Raw genomic sequence first — 17,074 nt, 5'->3', positions numbered from 1 at the left:
TACAATAATATAACTAAATAATTTAACTCCTCAAAGTACGTTTCCTTCCCCCCACCCACCCACCCTCCCTGGATGTGTAAGGAAATCTAATGAAAAAGAAAAACATGACCATTGCTGTAATGCAACAAAAGTAGTCAATGGACTCCATACATCATTCCAATGACATTTTAAAATATGAGAGAACCACAAGTAGGTTTTGTCGTAAAGGATGGAGTGAGCGAGATGGTGTGTAAGGAATGAGATCAGATCTGTGGGATTCATCCCTGAAGCAGCAGAAAGGCAGTGGCGGACCTGGGGGTGGGGATGGACCGCTGCGGGTGCACGCCATAGAGGAGTGCACAGCCAGCTGGGTCCGTATATAACACTCGTATATGCATTAAAATTAAATCAAAAGTAAACAGAAACATAAACTTAGCCCTAAATAGAGGAACCAGCTGCCATATGGACTATAAACCATTTAATACCTGGCATATTATACATAAGCTTAATAAAACTTGATTGTCATCCCTCAGGGGTTTACTTACAATTCATCAGATGATCCACCTGGAAATTTTCCATATGACCCGCGTCCGTAGAACTGTCTATTTATGGCTACTATGATGGCCACGATTATCGCTGGTAGACCTGGACAGGGGTGAAGGTCAGAGATTCAGTACGGTACACAGTGAGAAAATAGTAGATCGCTTCCGTTTACAGTTGCGACCTAAATCTGTGTCATCGCATGCACAGGACCGTAGTTCAAGTTTAAGTTTCAAGTGTAATAAAAGTTTGATTTTATCGCATTATCGAATAATTTCAATGCGATGAACAAAATTAAAATAGAAATACAGTAAAACCGTGGTTTACGAGCATAATTTGTTCCAAAAGCATGCTTGTAATCCAAAGCACTCGTATATCAAAGTGAATTTCCCCATAGGAAATAATAGAAACTCAGACGATTGGTTCCACAATCCAAAAACTTTAATACAAAATACTACATACTTGTATTGCAAGACCTCGTTCATTTAGAACAGACACTACACTGCAGTAACAGAGAGAGAAGAACCATCTGCTCAGTTGTGATGATGTGACGTGTGTATACGGTATGTACTCGTATTGCAAGACTTTGCTCGTTTAGAACAGTCACTACACTCTTGCAGTGTCAGAGAGAGAAGAACCATCGGCTCAGCTGTGTATTGCAAGACTTTGTTCGTTTTAGAACAGTCACTACAACGTCAGAGAGAAGAACCATTGGCTCAGTTGTGATGTGTGTATACTGTATGTACTTGTATTGCAAGATCTCGCTTGTATATCAAGTTAAAATTTAATAAAATGTTTTGCTTGTCTTGCAAAACACTTGCAAACCAAGTTACTTGCAATCCAAGGTTGTATTGTAGTATATGCCAAAACAATTTGTTTAGGTGGACAAAAGACCCAACGATAGACAAACGGTTAATAATATGAAACATCAGGGTAGTGGGAAGAACTACAATAAGTAAAAAAAAGAGACTTAGAGGGAAATAACGATAGGATAGGTCAAATCTAAAATTAGTGGTCTCATTGCTTTTATATATCAAATGTATCCTTGAAAAGAAAACTTTTGAGTTTTACTTTAAATTTGTCATGGTTGGGTTCCTCTCTTACATATATTAGCAATGAATTCCATGTTTGAGGGCCTATCACCGGAAAAATCGTATCCTGCCGGGTATTAATGGTTCTCAAAGAGGGAATTGCAAGAAGATGTTTATCTTCTGATCTTAATGTTCTCGAGGGTGCCTAAAGAGTACGTTCTAATTATCCCATTGAGTTTTCCAAGACAATCAAAACTAAGAATCCATGCAAGAGGCAGGAGTGGAGTAGGACGGGTACAAGTGGATCGATTTTTCACTCTGTCAAAAATGACAAAGACTAGGGGACACTCGATGAAGTTACAGGGAAATTTTTTTTCACTCAAAGAATAGTTAAGTTCTGGAATGCGTTGCCAGAGGTTGTGGTAAGAGGGGATAGTGTAGCTGGTTTTAAGAAAGATTTAGACAAGTTCCTGGAGGAAAAGTTTATAGTCTGTTATTGAGAAAGGCACAGGGGAACCACTGCTTGCCCTGGATCGGTAGCATGGAATGTTGTTACTATTTGGAGTTCTAGAATCTTGTTGCTCTTTGGGATTCCAGAATCTTGCTATTCTTTGGATTCTGTATGGAATGCTGCTACTCCTTGGGTTTTGGCCAGATACTAGTGACCTGGATTGACCACCGTGAGAACGGGCTACTGGGCTTGATGGACCATTGGTCTGACCCAGTAAAGCTATTCTTATGTTCGTAGCCCTTTCAGGACCAAGGGACATATTTGTCCCATAACTTTAAAATCCTATAAATTTTGATTGGGATAGTCTACAGTTCTAAATTTGATATGTACGGATTCCATAGGATACTGCCTTTATGTAAACAAACTGGTTCCGACATTCATTCATTAGCGTCGTTGCCAGATTGACGAGAAGATTCACTTGCCACACTGTCCATAAGCCAGAAGTGTGATTTTTTAAAATAAAAATAATGATATTTCACAAAAAAAATCAATTTTTTGGCATCTGCAAGCCCTTTTTACCATAAAAATGTCGTCAAAACCACAAAAATTGGCCTACGATCCTTATGGTCCTGAAAGGGTTAAGACCATTACCTTTTCAAGACTTAGCCCATTCTCCTCTCCTACTCTGTCTCACCTTTTTTTCTGTTGTTGTTGTTTTTTGATAGGAAACTAATGTAACTAGCATCTCCTCCCTCCTGTAGCAAGTATGTGTTTTCTGTTTGTATTTTTCTGTCCCACTGACAATTTTATTTTATACCTACCGTATTTTTCGCTCCATAAGACGCACTTTTTTTCCACTCAAAAGTGGGTGGAAATGTCGGTGCGTCTTATGCAGCGAAGATAAATTTTTTTAAAATACTCCCTCCCACCCTGTTGTACCTTTTTAAATGCCCCATTGTTGGGGGTACGTGGGCTGACTACCGCCTGCTCCCTGCCTGCCTGTCGTTACCACCACCACTGCTCCCTGCTCGTTGCCGCTGTGCCGCAACTCCAGGAAGGGAAGGGCCAGCATGCAGCGATTGCACATCGCTGGCCCACAAGCTTTCCCCTGACGTCAGTTCTGATGTTGGAGAGAAGGGAAGGGCCAGCTGATTGGCTGACCCGGACCATCTCTCCGACATCAGAACTGACATCTGGTGAAGGCTTGTGGGCTGCCGACGTGCAATTGCTGCACACTAGACCTTCCCTTCCTGGAATTGCGGCAAGCGGTGGCAGCAGACCAGGGGCAGAGGAGAAGGAATCAGCGGCAGGGAGGGAGGAAGGTAGGCTTCGGCGCAGCAGGGAGGGATGGAGGACAAAGAACAAAGGCTGGAAGGCAGTGAGGGGGAGGGGGCACAAATTCAAGACATGGAAGGGAGGGAGGCCGGAGGAGAAAGCCTGGAAGGCAGTGAGGAGGAGGGGGCACGAACTTGGAGCATAGGAAGGAGGGAATAGAAAGGGACAATTGTTGGACCTGAGTGAAGAAAGAAAGGGAGGAAGGAGACTCATGAAATCACCAGAAAAGAAAGGTAGGAAAAATTATTTTATTTTCAATTTAGTGATCAAAATGTGTCAGTTTTGAGAATTTATATCTGCTGTGTATATTGTATGTATATACATGAAAAATAAAAGGAATAGGGTACAGAGCCTGGAAAGAAAGGGGAGGCAGGGTGCATAGCCTAGCAGGGAGTGTGGGGTTGGGTGCAGAGCCTGGCAGGGAGTGAGGGGGGCTGGGTGCAGAGCCTGGTATATATTAGTAAACAATTTGGTTCAGAATGTTTTTTTTCTTGTTTTCCTACTCTAAATCTAGGGTGCGTCTTATGGTCAGGTGCATCTTATGGAGTGAAAAATACGGTATTTTGTTTTGCTTTAATAAATTTGTATGTACACTGCCTAGACTGTTAGATAGGCGGTATATCAAAATTAAATTAAATTTGAAACTTAAACTAGCTGTTCCTCAAAGTACCCAACATCGTAACAGAGTCAATGATTGCAGATAAAGTCCAGCAAAGTCCATTTGGTCTGACTACAAAGTCAGATTGTAAGTGGGTAACGCTAATTACACATAATTAGTCATAGGGGGGATCAATATTCTTTACTAGTTAACTGTTGAGAGAAGCTCCTACCCAGTTAATTGGTGCTGACCAGGGGGATATCTGGACTTTCAATGAATTTCTGCTTACCTTTCTAGAAGTAAAACCTGGAATGACCTCACTGAAATGGCCAGAACGGAACCTAGCTACACCATATTCCGGAAAAAACTGAAAACCCATCTCTTCAACACCTAATCTCCCACTATCCCTCTTTCTCTTCCAAACTCCACTTTCTCTGTGTAGATTGCCAATAGGAAATGGCTGCCGTGAGCTCCCGTCAGTCTTGAGAGATTACGGGAGCTCACGTCAGCCATTTCCTATGAGTGATCTGCACGGGGCAGGAGCGTAGGAAGAACGCTCCTGCCCCAAAAGCCTGCTAGACCACCAGGTAAGGCTGGGATGCCAGGGGGGAAGGCGGGAGGGAGGCGGGCGTGGGTCAGAGCCGGACGAGAAGATATTCGCAGTTTTTCTCAATTCACGGTCTGGCTTTGCCCCTATCCCCCGCGAATACCGAGGGAGAAGTGTGCAAAGACACAAAGAGAGACAGAAAGAAACATGGAGACAGTTTAATACCTCTATGTATTATGTATACATATATCTAATGTCCCCCATGGCCTTGCTTAATCCAGCAAAGTACATAAAGAAAATATTATTATACTTTTCCTTCCTAATAACCTCTGGTGTTTTCCTGTTTATCTCTAGTTTTTTTCTGGCCTTTGCTGCAATCCATATACAAATTTTTATATCTCTGTGTACCAAAACTTTACATAGGCTTCTAATTGGGCATGGCCTTATCTATTATATGTGCATTACTAGCTAGATTTACCCAGAATCATATGAAAAGCTGGCAGCTTATATGTAGAAAAAAATCTACAACGTATCCAAATTTTTTCCTTGCACACTATCCATTCCATTACAACATGCCACAGCGCCCCCTGGCTGCCAGTGCCACTGCTCAGGATGGAGGTTATTTATTTATTTGTTTTTAAAATTTCGACATCGTTTTTTTTCCAAAATGGTTTACAAAAAGTTACATACATAAAATATTGTAAAAATCAGAACAAGATAAGAACAAAAACAAACAGATTAAATCTTTACATAAGGTCAATTGCTCAAAGAAATGCATCTACAAATAGTTGAGTTTACTACATTTTCCTAAATGAGTTCCTGTCTCTACAGTTTCAAATTTGACCAACAAGGCTATTCCGCAACAACTCCTGCACCTGTGAAAGTCATGGCATTCGTTTCCACATATTTAGGATTAGCCTTCATTTTCAACAAGGTTAGTTGAAAGGTCTGAGTGCTGTTAATCTGTGGCCATTGTTTCTCCTGGAATTATACTGTTGAATGACATTTTCTGACTGACTGAACTCGCTCACTGCAGTCACTGGACAATATGAGGATTTCAGACTCTTTTCCACTCCAGGGGTGCGGCCCCTTCACAGTGGAGTCAAGCCTACTCAGTCAGCAGAAGCAACACAAGCTATTGACAGGAAAACATAAGAATAGCCTCACTGGATCAGACCAATGGTCCATCAAGCCCAGTAGCCCGTTCCCACGGTGGCCAATCCAGGTCACCAGTACCTGGCCAAAACCCAAGGAGTAGCAATATTCCATTCAGAATCCTAAAAAATAGCAAGATTCTAGAACCCCAATGAGTAGCAACATTCCATTCAGAATCCCCAAAGAGTAGCAAGATTCTGGAATCCTCATAGTAGCAACATTCCACACTACCAATCCAGGGCAACCAATGGTTTCCCCCATATCATATCTTTCTCGGTAACAGACATTGGACTTTTCCTCCAGGAACTTGTCCAAACTTTTCTTAAAACCAGAACTAAAGTGGTGTTCACATCCTCACTGCCTAATGCCCACCCATGATCATTTCCAGTGGCGTAGTAAAGGTGGGCGCGGGGGAGGGGGTGTGTGTGGTTCTCCCCGGGTGCCATCTTGGTGGGAGCGCTAGCACCTGTCTTCCTCTCCACCCCCTCCTTCCTGACCCCTCTTCTCGCCATGGGAGTGCTCCCCTTCTCTTCCCTCGTACCTCTTATTTTCCCGGCACGAGAAGCATCACGAACTTGCTACCTGCACTGGTGTTGGCTCTCCTTGATGTCACTTCCAGGTCCCGTGCCTAGGAAGTGATGTCAGAGGTAGAGCAGACATGATGCAGGCAGCGAGTTTGTGATGCTGCTCGCGCCGGGGAAAAACAAAACAGGTAAGGGGGCGGGGAGAAGAGAAGAGAGTGGGGGAGAGGCGCCACTCACCCTCACTAAGCCACTGACAACCTCTATCCATGAAATCATTTATACCACGGTTGCTGGCAAAATCCAGTCCCTTCTTTTAGAAAAGAAAGGTGCGCAAAATATACCTACCCCAGCCAACAATGCAGAACTTAAGGATGTATCTCCGAACATAGGTGTTAAAGACTTTGACGAGGGCAAGATACATGTGGAAGGCCTCCAAGCCCATCCAGGTGAAGGACGCCAAGAGGAAGTAGTGCAGGAAAACCGCAACGGAGATGCACAGTCCTGGAATATCATTGTATAGAGCAATCCATGAATCCACCAAGAAAACCAGGTTGAGCATCAGTAAAGCAGCACACAGCTGGATGAGGATTTTTGAAGGATAATCCCGCCGAATTTTCCTTTAAAAAGACAAAAGCAACAGATGAACGAATGAAAGACTTTGTACGGTAAGTTTACAGACTCTTTAAAACCCAAACCACAACTGCCAGACTGATACACATGTATTTTAGCATAAGGTTAGACTCAGCACTACACAGTCCCTGATCCATGGAGTTTACAATCCAACAGACAGATGGACATTGGGTAGCAAACAGAACTTCGGGGTGCAGTCCGGATTTAGGCTGGCTCTTTCTTCTGGAACTGAGGGTACGGGTCATTTGGTGGGGGGTAATGTTTAAAGGCATTCCTGTGGATAAATCAGTGCTATTTAGGCAAAGACATGGGCTAGTTATAAAATCGCTCACTCAATACGCAGTCAAACCTCCCTGCGTACAGCCGATGGGTACACGCAATTGTATCTGCTGTTTAAAGAGGTGGGGGAAAGTTTTGCACTTACACATATACGCAGTGGCGTACCTAGCATATGTGACACCCAGGGCCCATCATTTTTTGATACCCCCTCATCTATATGAAAAATGATTTTTAGTAATAATCCACATATCGCACAAGAGTGTACCTAGGAAAAGGCAGCATCTTAAACACTGCAGTGAGCACTAGAATACATTGCAAAACGAAACAAACCAGATCCTGCACAGTCAATTGATCCTGTACAGTCGATGCTATCAGAAAGCCATGTCCCTTTCATACACACAGACAGATACACCCTCGCCCAATATGGAATAATCACAAACTAAAAATAGAAATATGTAGACAAAAGTTAAACTGAACTGCCAAGAAACCAGACTCTGCATACAATGCAACACGACAAAATCAGTAATACATGTCCTCTAATACTGTGCAAAATATAAAGACAGTAGATGTAAATTTGAAAAAACTGATACATAACATTCACCACTTTACAAATTAACAAATAAAAATAAAACAAATAATGAGAAATAAGAAAATACCATTTTATTAGACTAATCCCCGTAAGCTCGGTCCTCATCCCCACAAACCACCTGATTCCATCCACACAAGCCTTGAATTGTTTTATATTGAACTTATTATATTAAAGTATAAAAAGAAACAATATTCTGTACAATTGTCAATTTATAAATCAGCGTCTTTTCCCCACTCTCTGTTCCCCATTTCCCTTCAGCGTCCTCAGCCCTCTCTCTCTCCACTTTCCTTCAGCCCACGCACATAAAAACAAGCAAGTATGTTTATATCATTTTCATTCTATTCATTCATAGAAATTAAAGTCTAAATAATGCCAGTCACATAACAAAACATGATTTTACAAAAATAATTCCCTGCAGTCAAGCCTGCAATGATTACTAGATGTCTTTCAGCAGCTCCCCTCCCTCCCTCCCCCTTACCTTCGTGGCCAAATCAAAATGATCTACAAACAATAAAATTTTTAAAACACAAAGCACACTGTACGCAGAGAAAATGTTAATTATCATTTATATTCCGCGGGTTTTCAAAGAGGTCAAGGCAGATGACTTTATGCAATGTCACCTCAGTAACAACTATACAAAAATAGACAAATATACTCCCTCCCTTTTTACTAAACCGCGATAGCATTTTTTAGCGCAAGGAGCTGCGTTGAATGTCCCACGCTGCTCTCGACGCTCATAGGCTCCCTGCGTTAAAAAACGCTATTGTGGTTTAGTAAAAGGGGGCCATAGTGCAAAATATAGACAGCAGATATAAATTCTCAAAATGGACACATTTTGATCACTAAATTGAAAATAAAATCATTTTTCCTACCTTTGTTTGGTAATTTCATCAGTCTCTGGTTGCACTTTATTCTTCTGACTGTGCATCCAATATTTCTTCCCTTCTTTCAGCCTCCTGTATGCTTCCTCTCCTCCAGACCTCATTCCCTCCCCCAACTTTTTCTTTGTTTCATCCTGTCCCCTTCTTTCTTTCTCTATCCATGCCCCCTTTCTTTCTCTATGTTCGTCTTTCTCTCTCTCTCCCCATGCCCCATTTTTTCTTTCTTTCACCCTGCCCCCTTTCTTTCTGGCTCCCTGTCCCCCCTTTCTTTCTTTCTGGCTCCCTGTCTCCTCCCCCCCCTTTCTTTCTTTCTCCTTGCCCTCCCCCATGCCACCACCGCCACCATGCTGCCACCACCGCCGGGGAAAGGCTGCCACTGGCCATCGGAAACAGGCCGACGCCGAATTCGCCCTGCTTCTTTTCCCGCGGGCCGCCCAACTCTGGCTGTCCGACGTCAATTCTAACATCGGAGAGGACGTTCTGGGCCAGCCAGGCAGCGATTGGCTGGTCCAGAACGTCCTCACCAACGTCACAATTGACATCGGACGGCTATAGTTGGTCGGCTCGCGGGAAAAGAAGCAGGGTAAATTCGGAGGGAGGGAGAACTGGCGCCGGCTTCTTTCTGATGACGGCAATGGCAGCCTTTCCCCAGCTGTGCACCCCATTGGGCCGTGCACCCGGGGCGGACCGCCCCCCACAGGTACGCCACTGTATATACTTTTGAAACTTTCAATGTATGTACATATGTTAACCCAGGAAATTGTGCACCCCAAAATGCAAATGTCAGTGCAAAACGTTTCTGGAGTAATTCTGTCTCCATGTTGAAAATCGGGCAGAGTTAAGAGAGGTAAATTACAAGTTTAAGTCAGATGCCAGCATAGCTTCCCCTTAGTACCTAAGGAAGGGACTGACTCTAAGCTCCACTATCACCTGTATATCAGCCTGAGAAGGCTGTTTGACCCTGATCTGTGTACATTCCTTAATCTTTCTTTTCTGAGATAGGAAGCTCCTAGGGGGAGGGGGGAACTTTCACCTTCAGCCCATAGATGACTGTGTCATGTGGATACTGATAACTGTACAAATAGCATTATACAAACGTTTTATACAGCCATAGGGTGTGAGAGTGTGGTGCATTGGTTAGAGTTATAGCCTCAACACCCTGAGGTTTTGGGTTCAAATCCTGTGCTGCTCTGGGCAAGTCACTGAATCCTTCACTACCCAGGTACATTAGATAGATTGTGAGCCACCAGGACAGATAGAGAAAATGCTTGAAGTACCTGGATGTAAACCGCTTTGAGTTGTGTTTGTATAATGACAAAAAGGCGGTAAACAAGTCCCAATCCTTTTCCCTAATCCTGTCAGGAATCCTCAGCATCCAGGGAAAGCAATGGAAAATTTCACTAATATTCCCAAAATGCTGCATCAGTATAGACAGCTGCAAGTTTGAAAGGTCAGGTAATGATTTTGATGTTGGCACATAGGGCATTGTTTGAGTTCCTAATGTCATATTTATTCATTCAATTTTCTATACCGTTCTCCCAGGGGTGCTCAGAACAGTTTACATGAATTTATTCAGGTACTGAAGCATTTTTCCCTCTCACAATCTATCTAATGTACCTGGGGAAATGGGGGGATTAAGTGACTTGTGACATCACTGATAAGGTTGGCTCTTATTGGTGGAATGAGGCATTGTGACATCACAGTCTCTGCTCTGGTTACCAGAAATAGAAACTTTTCACACTATTTATTCCATTTTAAACTAAACTAAACTAAACCTTAAGTTTGTACAGCGCATCATCTCCATAAAGATAGAGCTCGACACGGTTTACGGGTAATTCAATAAACGAGGGAAGGACATAATAAGAAATTTTCTTTACTATTCTCCCAGGGAAGCTCAGAATGGTTTACATTAATTTATTCAGGTACTCAAGCATTTTCCCTGTCTGTCCTGGTGAGCTCACAATCTATCTAATGTGCCTGGGGCAATAGGGGGGATTAAGTGACTTGCCCAGGGTCACAAGGAGCAGAGTGGGTTTGAACCCACAACTTCAGGATACTGAGGCTGTAGCTTTAACCACTGAACCACTCTAGAAATCAAAATATAGCCAAAGTGAACCAAATATAGGACAATCAAGCCATTGTGACATCACTGATGAAGTTGGCTCTTATTGGTGGAATGAGGCATTGTGACATCACAGTATCAGCTCTGGTTACCAGAAACAGAAACCTTTCACACTATTTATTCAATTTTCTATACTGTTCTCCCAGGGAAGCTCAGAATGGTTTTACATAAATTTATTCAGGTTCTCAAGCATTTTTCCCTCTCACAATCTATCTAATGTACCTGGGGCAATGGGGGGGATTAAGCGACTTGCCCAGGGTCACAAGGAGCAGCACGGGGTTTGAATCCACAACCTCAGGGTGCTGAGGCTGTAGCTTTAACCACTGCGCCCCACTCTCCCTTTCCAACCCAGTGTTGTTTTAAGCACCTAGGCCAGGGGTGTCCAATGTCGGTCCTCGAGGGCCGCAATCCAGTCGGGTTTTCAGGATTTCCCCGATGAATATGCATTGAAAGCAGTGCATGCACAGAGATCTCATGCATATTCATTGGGGAAATCCTGAAAACCCGACTGGATTGCGGCCCTCGAGGACCGACATTGGACACCCCTGACCTAGGCCTTTATTGAGATCTTTGAATGATAACAGAATAGCTGTTCCCCATATTTCGAAGGATCATCTTGTCGCGACTAGAAAGGTCACATTTTTTTTAATTTAGTTCCAATATTACGGAACAATTTTAAGAAATTTAAGAAAGGAAGAATCACTCCAAAATTTTAAAAGACACTTAAAGGCACATTTTTGTCAAATGGCCTTTTTAAATTGAGTCATTCAATCTGGGACTGCAGTCTGCGTTAATTTGTATCAGTTTGTATCAATTTATATTTATACCAGGGGTCCATCGTGCCCAACAGTCCGCTCAAGCGGCGGCCCATCAGGTCCATGACCTGTAAGTGATCTTGTCTAAAACCTTTCAATACCCTTTCATACTCCTATCTCTGCCTCTATCTATATCCCTCAATCCACGCATCCATCAGGAATTTATCCAATCCTTCTTTGAAACCCCGTAATGTACTCTGTCCTATTACATCCTCCGGAAGCGCATTCCAGGTGTCCACCACCCTCTGAGTGGAGAAAAATTTCCTAGCATTGGTTCTAAACCTGTCCCCTTTCAGTTTCTCCGAGTGCCCCCTTGTTCTTGTGGTTCCCGATAGGTTGAAGAATCTGTCCCTCTCCACCTTCTCTATGCCCTTTACGATCTTGTAAGTCTCTATCATGTCTCCTCTGAGTCTCCGCCTCTCCAGAGAGAAGAGCCCCAGCCTCTCCAACCTGTCTGCGTATGAAATGTTTTCCATACCTTTTATCATTCTTGTCGCTCTTTTCTGAACCCTCTCGAGTACTTCCATGTCCTTCTTTAGGTACGGCGACCAATATTGGACACGGTATTCCAGACGCGGGCGCATCATCGCGCGGTACAGCGGCATGATGCCTTCCTTCGTCCTGGTTGTAATACCCTTCTTAATAATACCCAACATTCTGTTTGCTTTCTTTGAGGCTGCCGCGCATTGTGCCGTTGACTTCATTATTGTGTCCATCAGCACATCCAAGTTTTCGTTCCTATTTTTAATGGAGTTCTTTTCACAAGTTTGATTGAGTTGTGCTGTAAACCACTTTGATCTTTTTGGGCTGTATAGGCGGTATATGTGGAGACTGAATGGGATTTGATTTGCTTTATTCTACCTTTCTTTTGTGCGATGGGCTAAGTTTGATCCTTCTATTGTTTGCTGCTTCTTAGTTGTACCTTGATGTCATTTCTTTGTCTTGGTATCAGGTCAAAAGCGCACCGGGACAAAGGCGCGCACAGACAATTGAGCGCAGCACGGAGGCGCACGCCACAGAAAATTACTGTTTTTAGGGCTCCGACGGGGGGGGGGGCGTGTGGGGGGAACCCCCCACTTTACTTAATAGAGATCGCGCCGCGTTGTGGGGGCGTTGTGGGGGGTTTGGGGGGTTGTAACCCCCCACATTTTACTGAAAACTTCACTTTTTCCCTGTTTTTAGGGAAAAAGTTAAGTTTACAGTAAAATGTGGAGGGTTACAACCCCCCAAACCCCCCACAACGCCGGCGCGATCTCTATTAAGTAAACTGGGGGGGCTCCCCAACAAAACCCCCCGTCAGAGCCCCTAAAAACTGTAATTTTCTTCGGCACGCGCCTCCGTCTTGCGCTCAGTTGTCAGCGCGCGCCTTTGTCTTTCGCGGGGTTGTCTATGAACCCTTTGTCTTTATCTACAGTACACTTCTTTTTTTCTTCATCTCTCTTTGGGAATCCATTTTTCTTAAATATTTAGGGCTCCTTTTACGAAGCCGCGTTAGAGGTTTAACGCATGTAATAGCGCGCGCTAATTTGCCGGCCGCACCGGCCGCCACCGCCTCCTCTTGAGGCCTCTTGAGGAGGCGGTAGTTTTTCAGCTAGCACGAGGGTTAGCGCATGCTAAAAAGGTGCGTGCGATAAAGCCACTAATGCAAAAGGAGCCCTTAATGCAACTTGGAATGTAAACCGCTGAAGTCTGTAATATGGTGTAGGCCAGGGCTGCCCAAGTCCGGTCCTCGAGATCTACTGACAGGCCAGGTTTTCAGGATATCCACAATGAACATGCATGAGAGAGATTTTTGAACCAAGAAGGCAGTGCAGGCAAATCTCTCTCATGTATATTCAATGTGGATATGCTGAAAACCTGGCCTGTCAGTAGATCTCGAGGACCGGACTTGGGCAGCCCTGGCCTACACCATATTACAGACCTCAGCGGTTTACATTCCAAGTTGCATTAAGGGCTCCTTTTGCATTAGCGGCTTTATCGCACGCACCTTTTTAGCATGCGCTAACCCTCGTGCTAGCTGAAAAACTACCGCCTACTCAAGAGGAGGCGGTGGCGGCCGGTGCGGCCGGCAAATTAGCGCACGCTATTACATGCGGACTTGGGCAGCCCTGTTGTAGGCGGTATAACAAATGATATTGAACATAACATAAACATAGCACTATGAACAAATTCCATGCATTTGGTTCAAGAAAAGACCCTGTATTAACAAGCAATCTTTATTATTTAATAATTTGTTTTCTCAGGTACTTTAGCTAGATTGTGAGCCTTCGGGACAGTTAGGGAATTTCCATGTACCTAATTTTTACTTTTTTATTTTATTGTAACCCGTTCTGGGCTCTTGGGAGTATGGGCTATTAAAATGAACAAATAAATAAATACATTTTAATAGACATAAACATACGGCCTCTTTTACAAAGCCGTGCTAGCGGCTGCCGCGCGGCAACAGCCCCGAAGCCCTTTAAATCTCTATGGGCTTCGGGGCCGTTAATGCGGCTTTGTAAAAGAGGCCGATAAGAACATAAGAGTTGCCATACTGGGAAAGATTGAAGGACCATCAAGCCCAGTATCCTGTCTCCAACAGTGGCCAACCCAGGTCCCAAGTACCTGGCAGAAACCCAAAGAGTAGCAACATTCCAGAGCTGAGATTGTGATGTCATAAAGCCTCATTCCACCAATGCCTAAGAGCCAACTTCATCAGTGATGTCACAATGGCTTCATTGTCCTATTCTTGGCTCACATTAGAACATAAGAATGCCATACTGGGACAGACCGAAGGTCCATCAAGCCCAGTATCCTGTTTCCAACAGTGGCCAACCCAGGTCCCAAGTACCTGGCAGAATCCCAAAGAGTAGCAACATTCCAGAGCTGAGATTGTGATGTCATAAAGCCTCATTCCACCAATGCCTAAGAGCCAACTTCATCAGTGATGTCACAATGGCTTCATTGTCCTATACTTGGCTCACATAAGAACATAAGAATTGCCATACTGGGACAGACTGAAGGCCCATCAAACCCAATATCCTGTTTCCAACAGTGGCCAACTCAGGTCCCAAGTACCTGGCAGAAACCCAAAGAGTAGCAACATTCCAGAGCTGAGATTGTGATGTCATAAAGCCTCATTCCACCAATGCTTAAGAGTCAAACTCATCAGTGATGTCACAATGGCTTAATTGTCCTATACTTGGCTCACATTAGAACATAAGAATTGCCATACTGGGAAAAACCGAAGGTCCATCAAGCCCAGTATCCTGTTTCCAACAGTGGCCAACCCAGGTCCCAAGTACCTGGCAGAATCCCAAAGAGTAGCAACATTCCAGAGCTGAGATTGTGATGTCATAAAGCCTCATTCCACCAATGCCTAAGAGGCAAACTCAGCAGTGATGTTATTCAAGCCCTTATCTTATTTTGATTCCTTGCTCTTCGGGCTAAATTACTTCTCCTCCCCCCCTTTACAAAACCATAGAACGGTTTTTAGTGCCAGCCATGGCAATAACAGCTCCGACGCTCATAGAATTCCTCAGCAGGTGCCTAAAACCGCGCTATAGTTTTGTAAAAGGGAGGTGTTGATAGCCAAAGCTGTGCATGTCCCCCCACCCCCTCCTTTGTGCCTCTGCCAAAGGAATTCTTATGAGTACATAATTCTAACAAATCCTACACTTGAATTTTTTTTTTTTTTTTCAACCAACTCCAAACAGTCCACCCAAACAGAAAACTGGAATGAAGAGCCCCCCCCTTAAAGGCTTAGGGCTGCTTTTATCAAGCCGCGCTAGCGGGGTTAACGCGCGCGACTTTTCATCATGCGCTAACCCCGGCGCTGGCCAAAAACGACCGCCTGCTCAAGAGGAGGTGGTAGCGGCCAGCGGTTTTAACGCACGCTATTACGAGCATTAAACCACTCGCACGGCTTGATAAAAGGAGCCCTTAGTTGCAGATTGACATGATTTAAGGCACAAAAAAGGTTAATAAGTTTCAACCGTGAACGAATTCAGCCCTGCAAGCAGGTGCCCAGTCTATGAATCTGTATTGTTCTGAAATATGATTTAACAACAGCCACGTGAGAGTGCTGGATGGGGGATTTACTAACTGAGGGCAGCGGGTGGATCCATATAGTACTCGTGTGTGCTGGGGGGGGGGGGCTTGGTAAGGGTGCCCCAACTTTTCAGGTACTTACTCAAAAGCTATGTAGGTCACGAGAGTGACAGAAAGGAAAATTGCAGACAGGCCACAGCCTATGTAGGTGATGAATGTCAGAATGAGGACATGTTCGGGAGGTATACTATTGGAGTTTCGAGACAGGTCCTGGAACACAAACATGAAAGGGTTATCAGCATCGAAGAGGTCCTTTTTTTTTTTTTTTTTTAACATACACTAGCTTCCACAAATTTCACAGCTTATTAACCGTTCTTTCTTAAAATCATAGGCAGTGTACAAAAGATGATAAAGGGGATGGAAATCCTCTCGTACGAGGAAAGACTAAAATGGTGAGGGCTCTTCAGCTTGGAAAAGAGACGGCTGAGGGGAGATAGGGTTGAAGTCTACAAAATCCTGAGTGGATCGATTTTTCACTCCGTCAAAAATGACAAAGACTAGGGGACACTCGATGAAGTTACAGGGAAATACTCTTAAAACCAATAGGAGGAAATTTTTTTTCAATCAAGAGAATGATTTTGAGCCAATTAGGACCTTAGACCCCTACCACTGCATCCCAAGATGCAATGGGAGGGGAAAGGTCTCATTCTCAGCATGCGACCCTGTAGGCAGGAGGGAGTGGGCTTCCCTCCTGCTGATTTGTCTTTGGAAGGTACGGGGGGTCTGGAGATGTGGGAGGGGGGTCCAGAAATGTTGGGGGATGTGGGGGGGGGGGATGTCAGGGAGGATCCGGGGACGTCGGGGGTCTAGAAATGTATGGGGTGGGAGGGGTAGAGGGCTCCGCGGCTCATCTGATCCTGGCAGAGGGAATCCCCATCAGCTGGAATCCCCGTAACCGGCTCAGCTGATGGGGATTCCTCTGCTGCGATCAGACAAGGTAGTTCTGCGTTTTTCAGGTGGACATTTTCACTTTTGAAAATGGCCATAAAAGATAGACGTCCTAAGGACCAGAATGTCTACATAAGTCATTTTCCAAAAATAAAAGATAGACGTCTGGCTGTTTGGGGAAATGGACATTTACTGGATTTCTGGATGTTTTTTTCCAAAACGTTCACATTTGACTTAGACGTCCTATCGAAAATGCCCCTCCATGAGGGGGAGTCCAGGTCCCTTTGTCACCTGAGGACTAGAGAGAGGAGCATTGGCTGAAGAGTTTCCATCCCCTCCTCCAGCTACGGCAGTGGTAGCTGATGACCCTTCCTTGGTGTGTAGGAGGCTGAGTGACCTAGTGGGGGCTGGCCCGTGGTCTCAGCATCCTTAGATTGTGAGTTTAATCCTAGCCTGCTCCTTATGGCTCTGGGCAACTCACCTAACATTCTCCGAGAAGAACAAAATCTCGATAAATTTAAGAACAGCTTAAAAACATTCCTATTTCTTGACGCATTTTCTTCCGTTTAAACTTCTCTTTATTATCATACTTCTACATACTACTCTACATCACATACATTT

The 17,074-nt window shown here is 44.2% G+C and overlaps 1 protein-coding gene across 2 annotated transcripts in view; it reads right to left on the bottom strand.

Moving 5' to 3' along the window:
- The window catches only part of ADGRG2 (adhesion G protein-coupled receptor G2), a 195,135-nt gene that overhangs the window by 17,927 nt on the left and 160,134 nt on the right, over positions 1 to 17,074 (bottom strand). For both annotated transcript variants that reach the window (XM_033949916.1, XM_033949915.1), the window contains exons 24-26: positions 15,648 to 15,775; positions 6,506 to 6,777; positions 525 to 624 (exon numbers count right to left, since the gene is read on the bottom strand). In XM_033949916.1, coding sequence (XP_033805807.1) covers positions 525 to 624; positions 6,506 to 6,777; positions 15,648 to 15,775 — 500 coding nt within the window. The remainder of the gene's footprint in view (positions 1 to 524; positions 625 to 6,505; positions 6,778 to 15,647; positions 15,776 to 17,074) is intronic.

The sequence above is a fragment of the Geotrypetes seraphini genome, chromosome 6 (genome assembly GCF_902459505.1).
Source record: "Geotrypetes seraphini chromosome 6, aGeoSer1.1, whole genome shotgun sequence".
Taxonomy (NCBI): Eukaryota; Metazoa; Chordata; class Amphibia; order Gymnophiona; family Dermophiidae; genus Geotrypetes; species Geotrypetes seraphini.
This window is presented reverse-complemented; position numbering and strand designations above follow the sequence as displayed.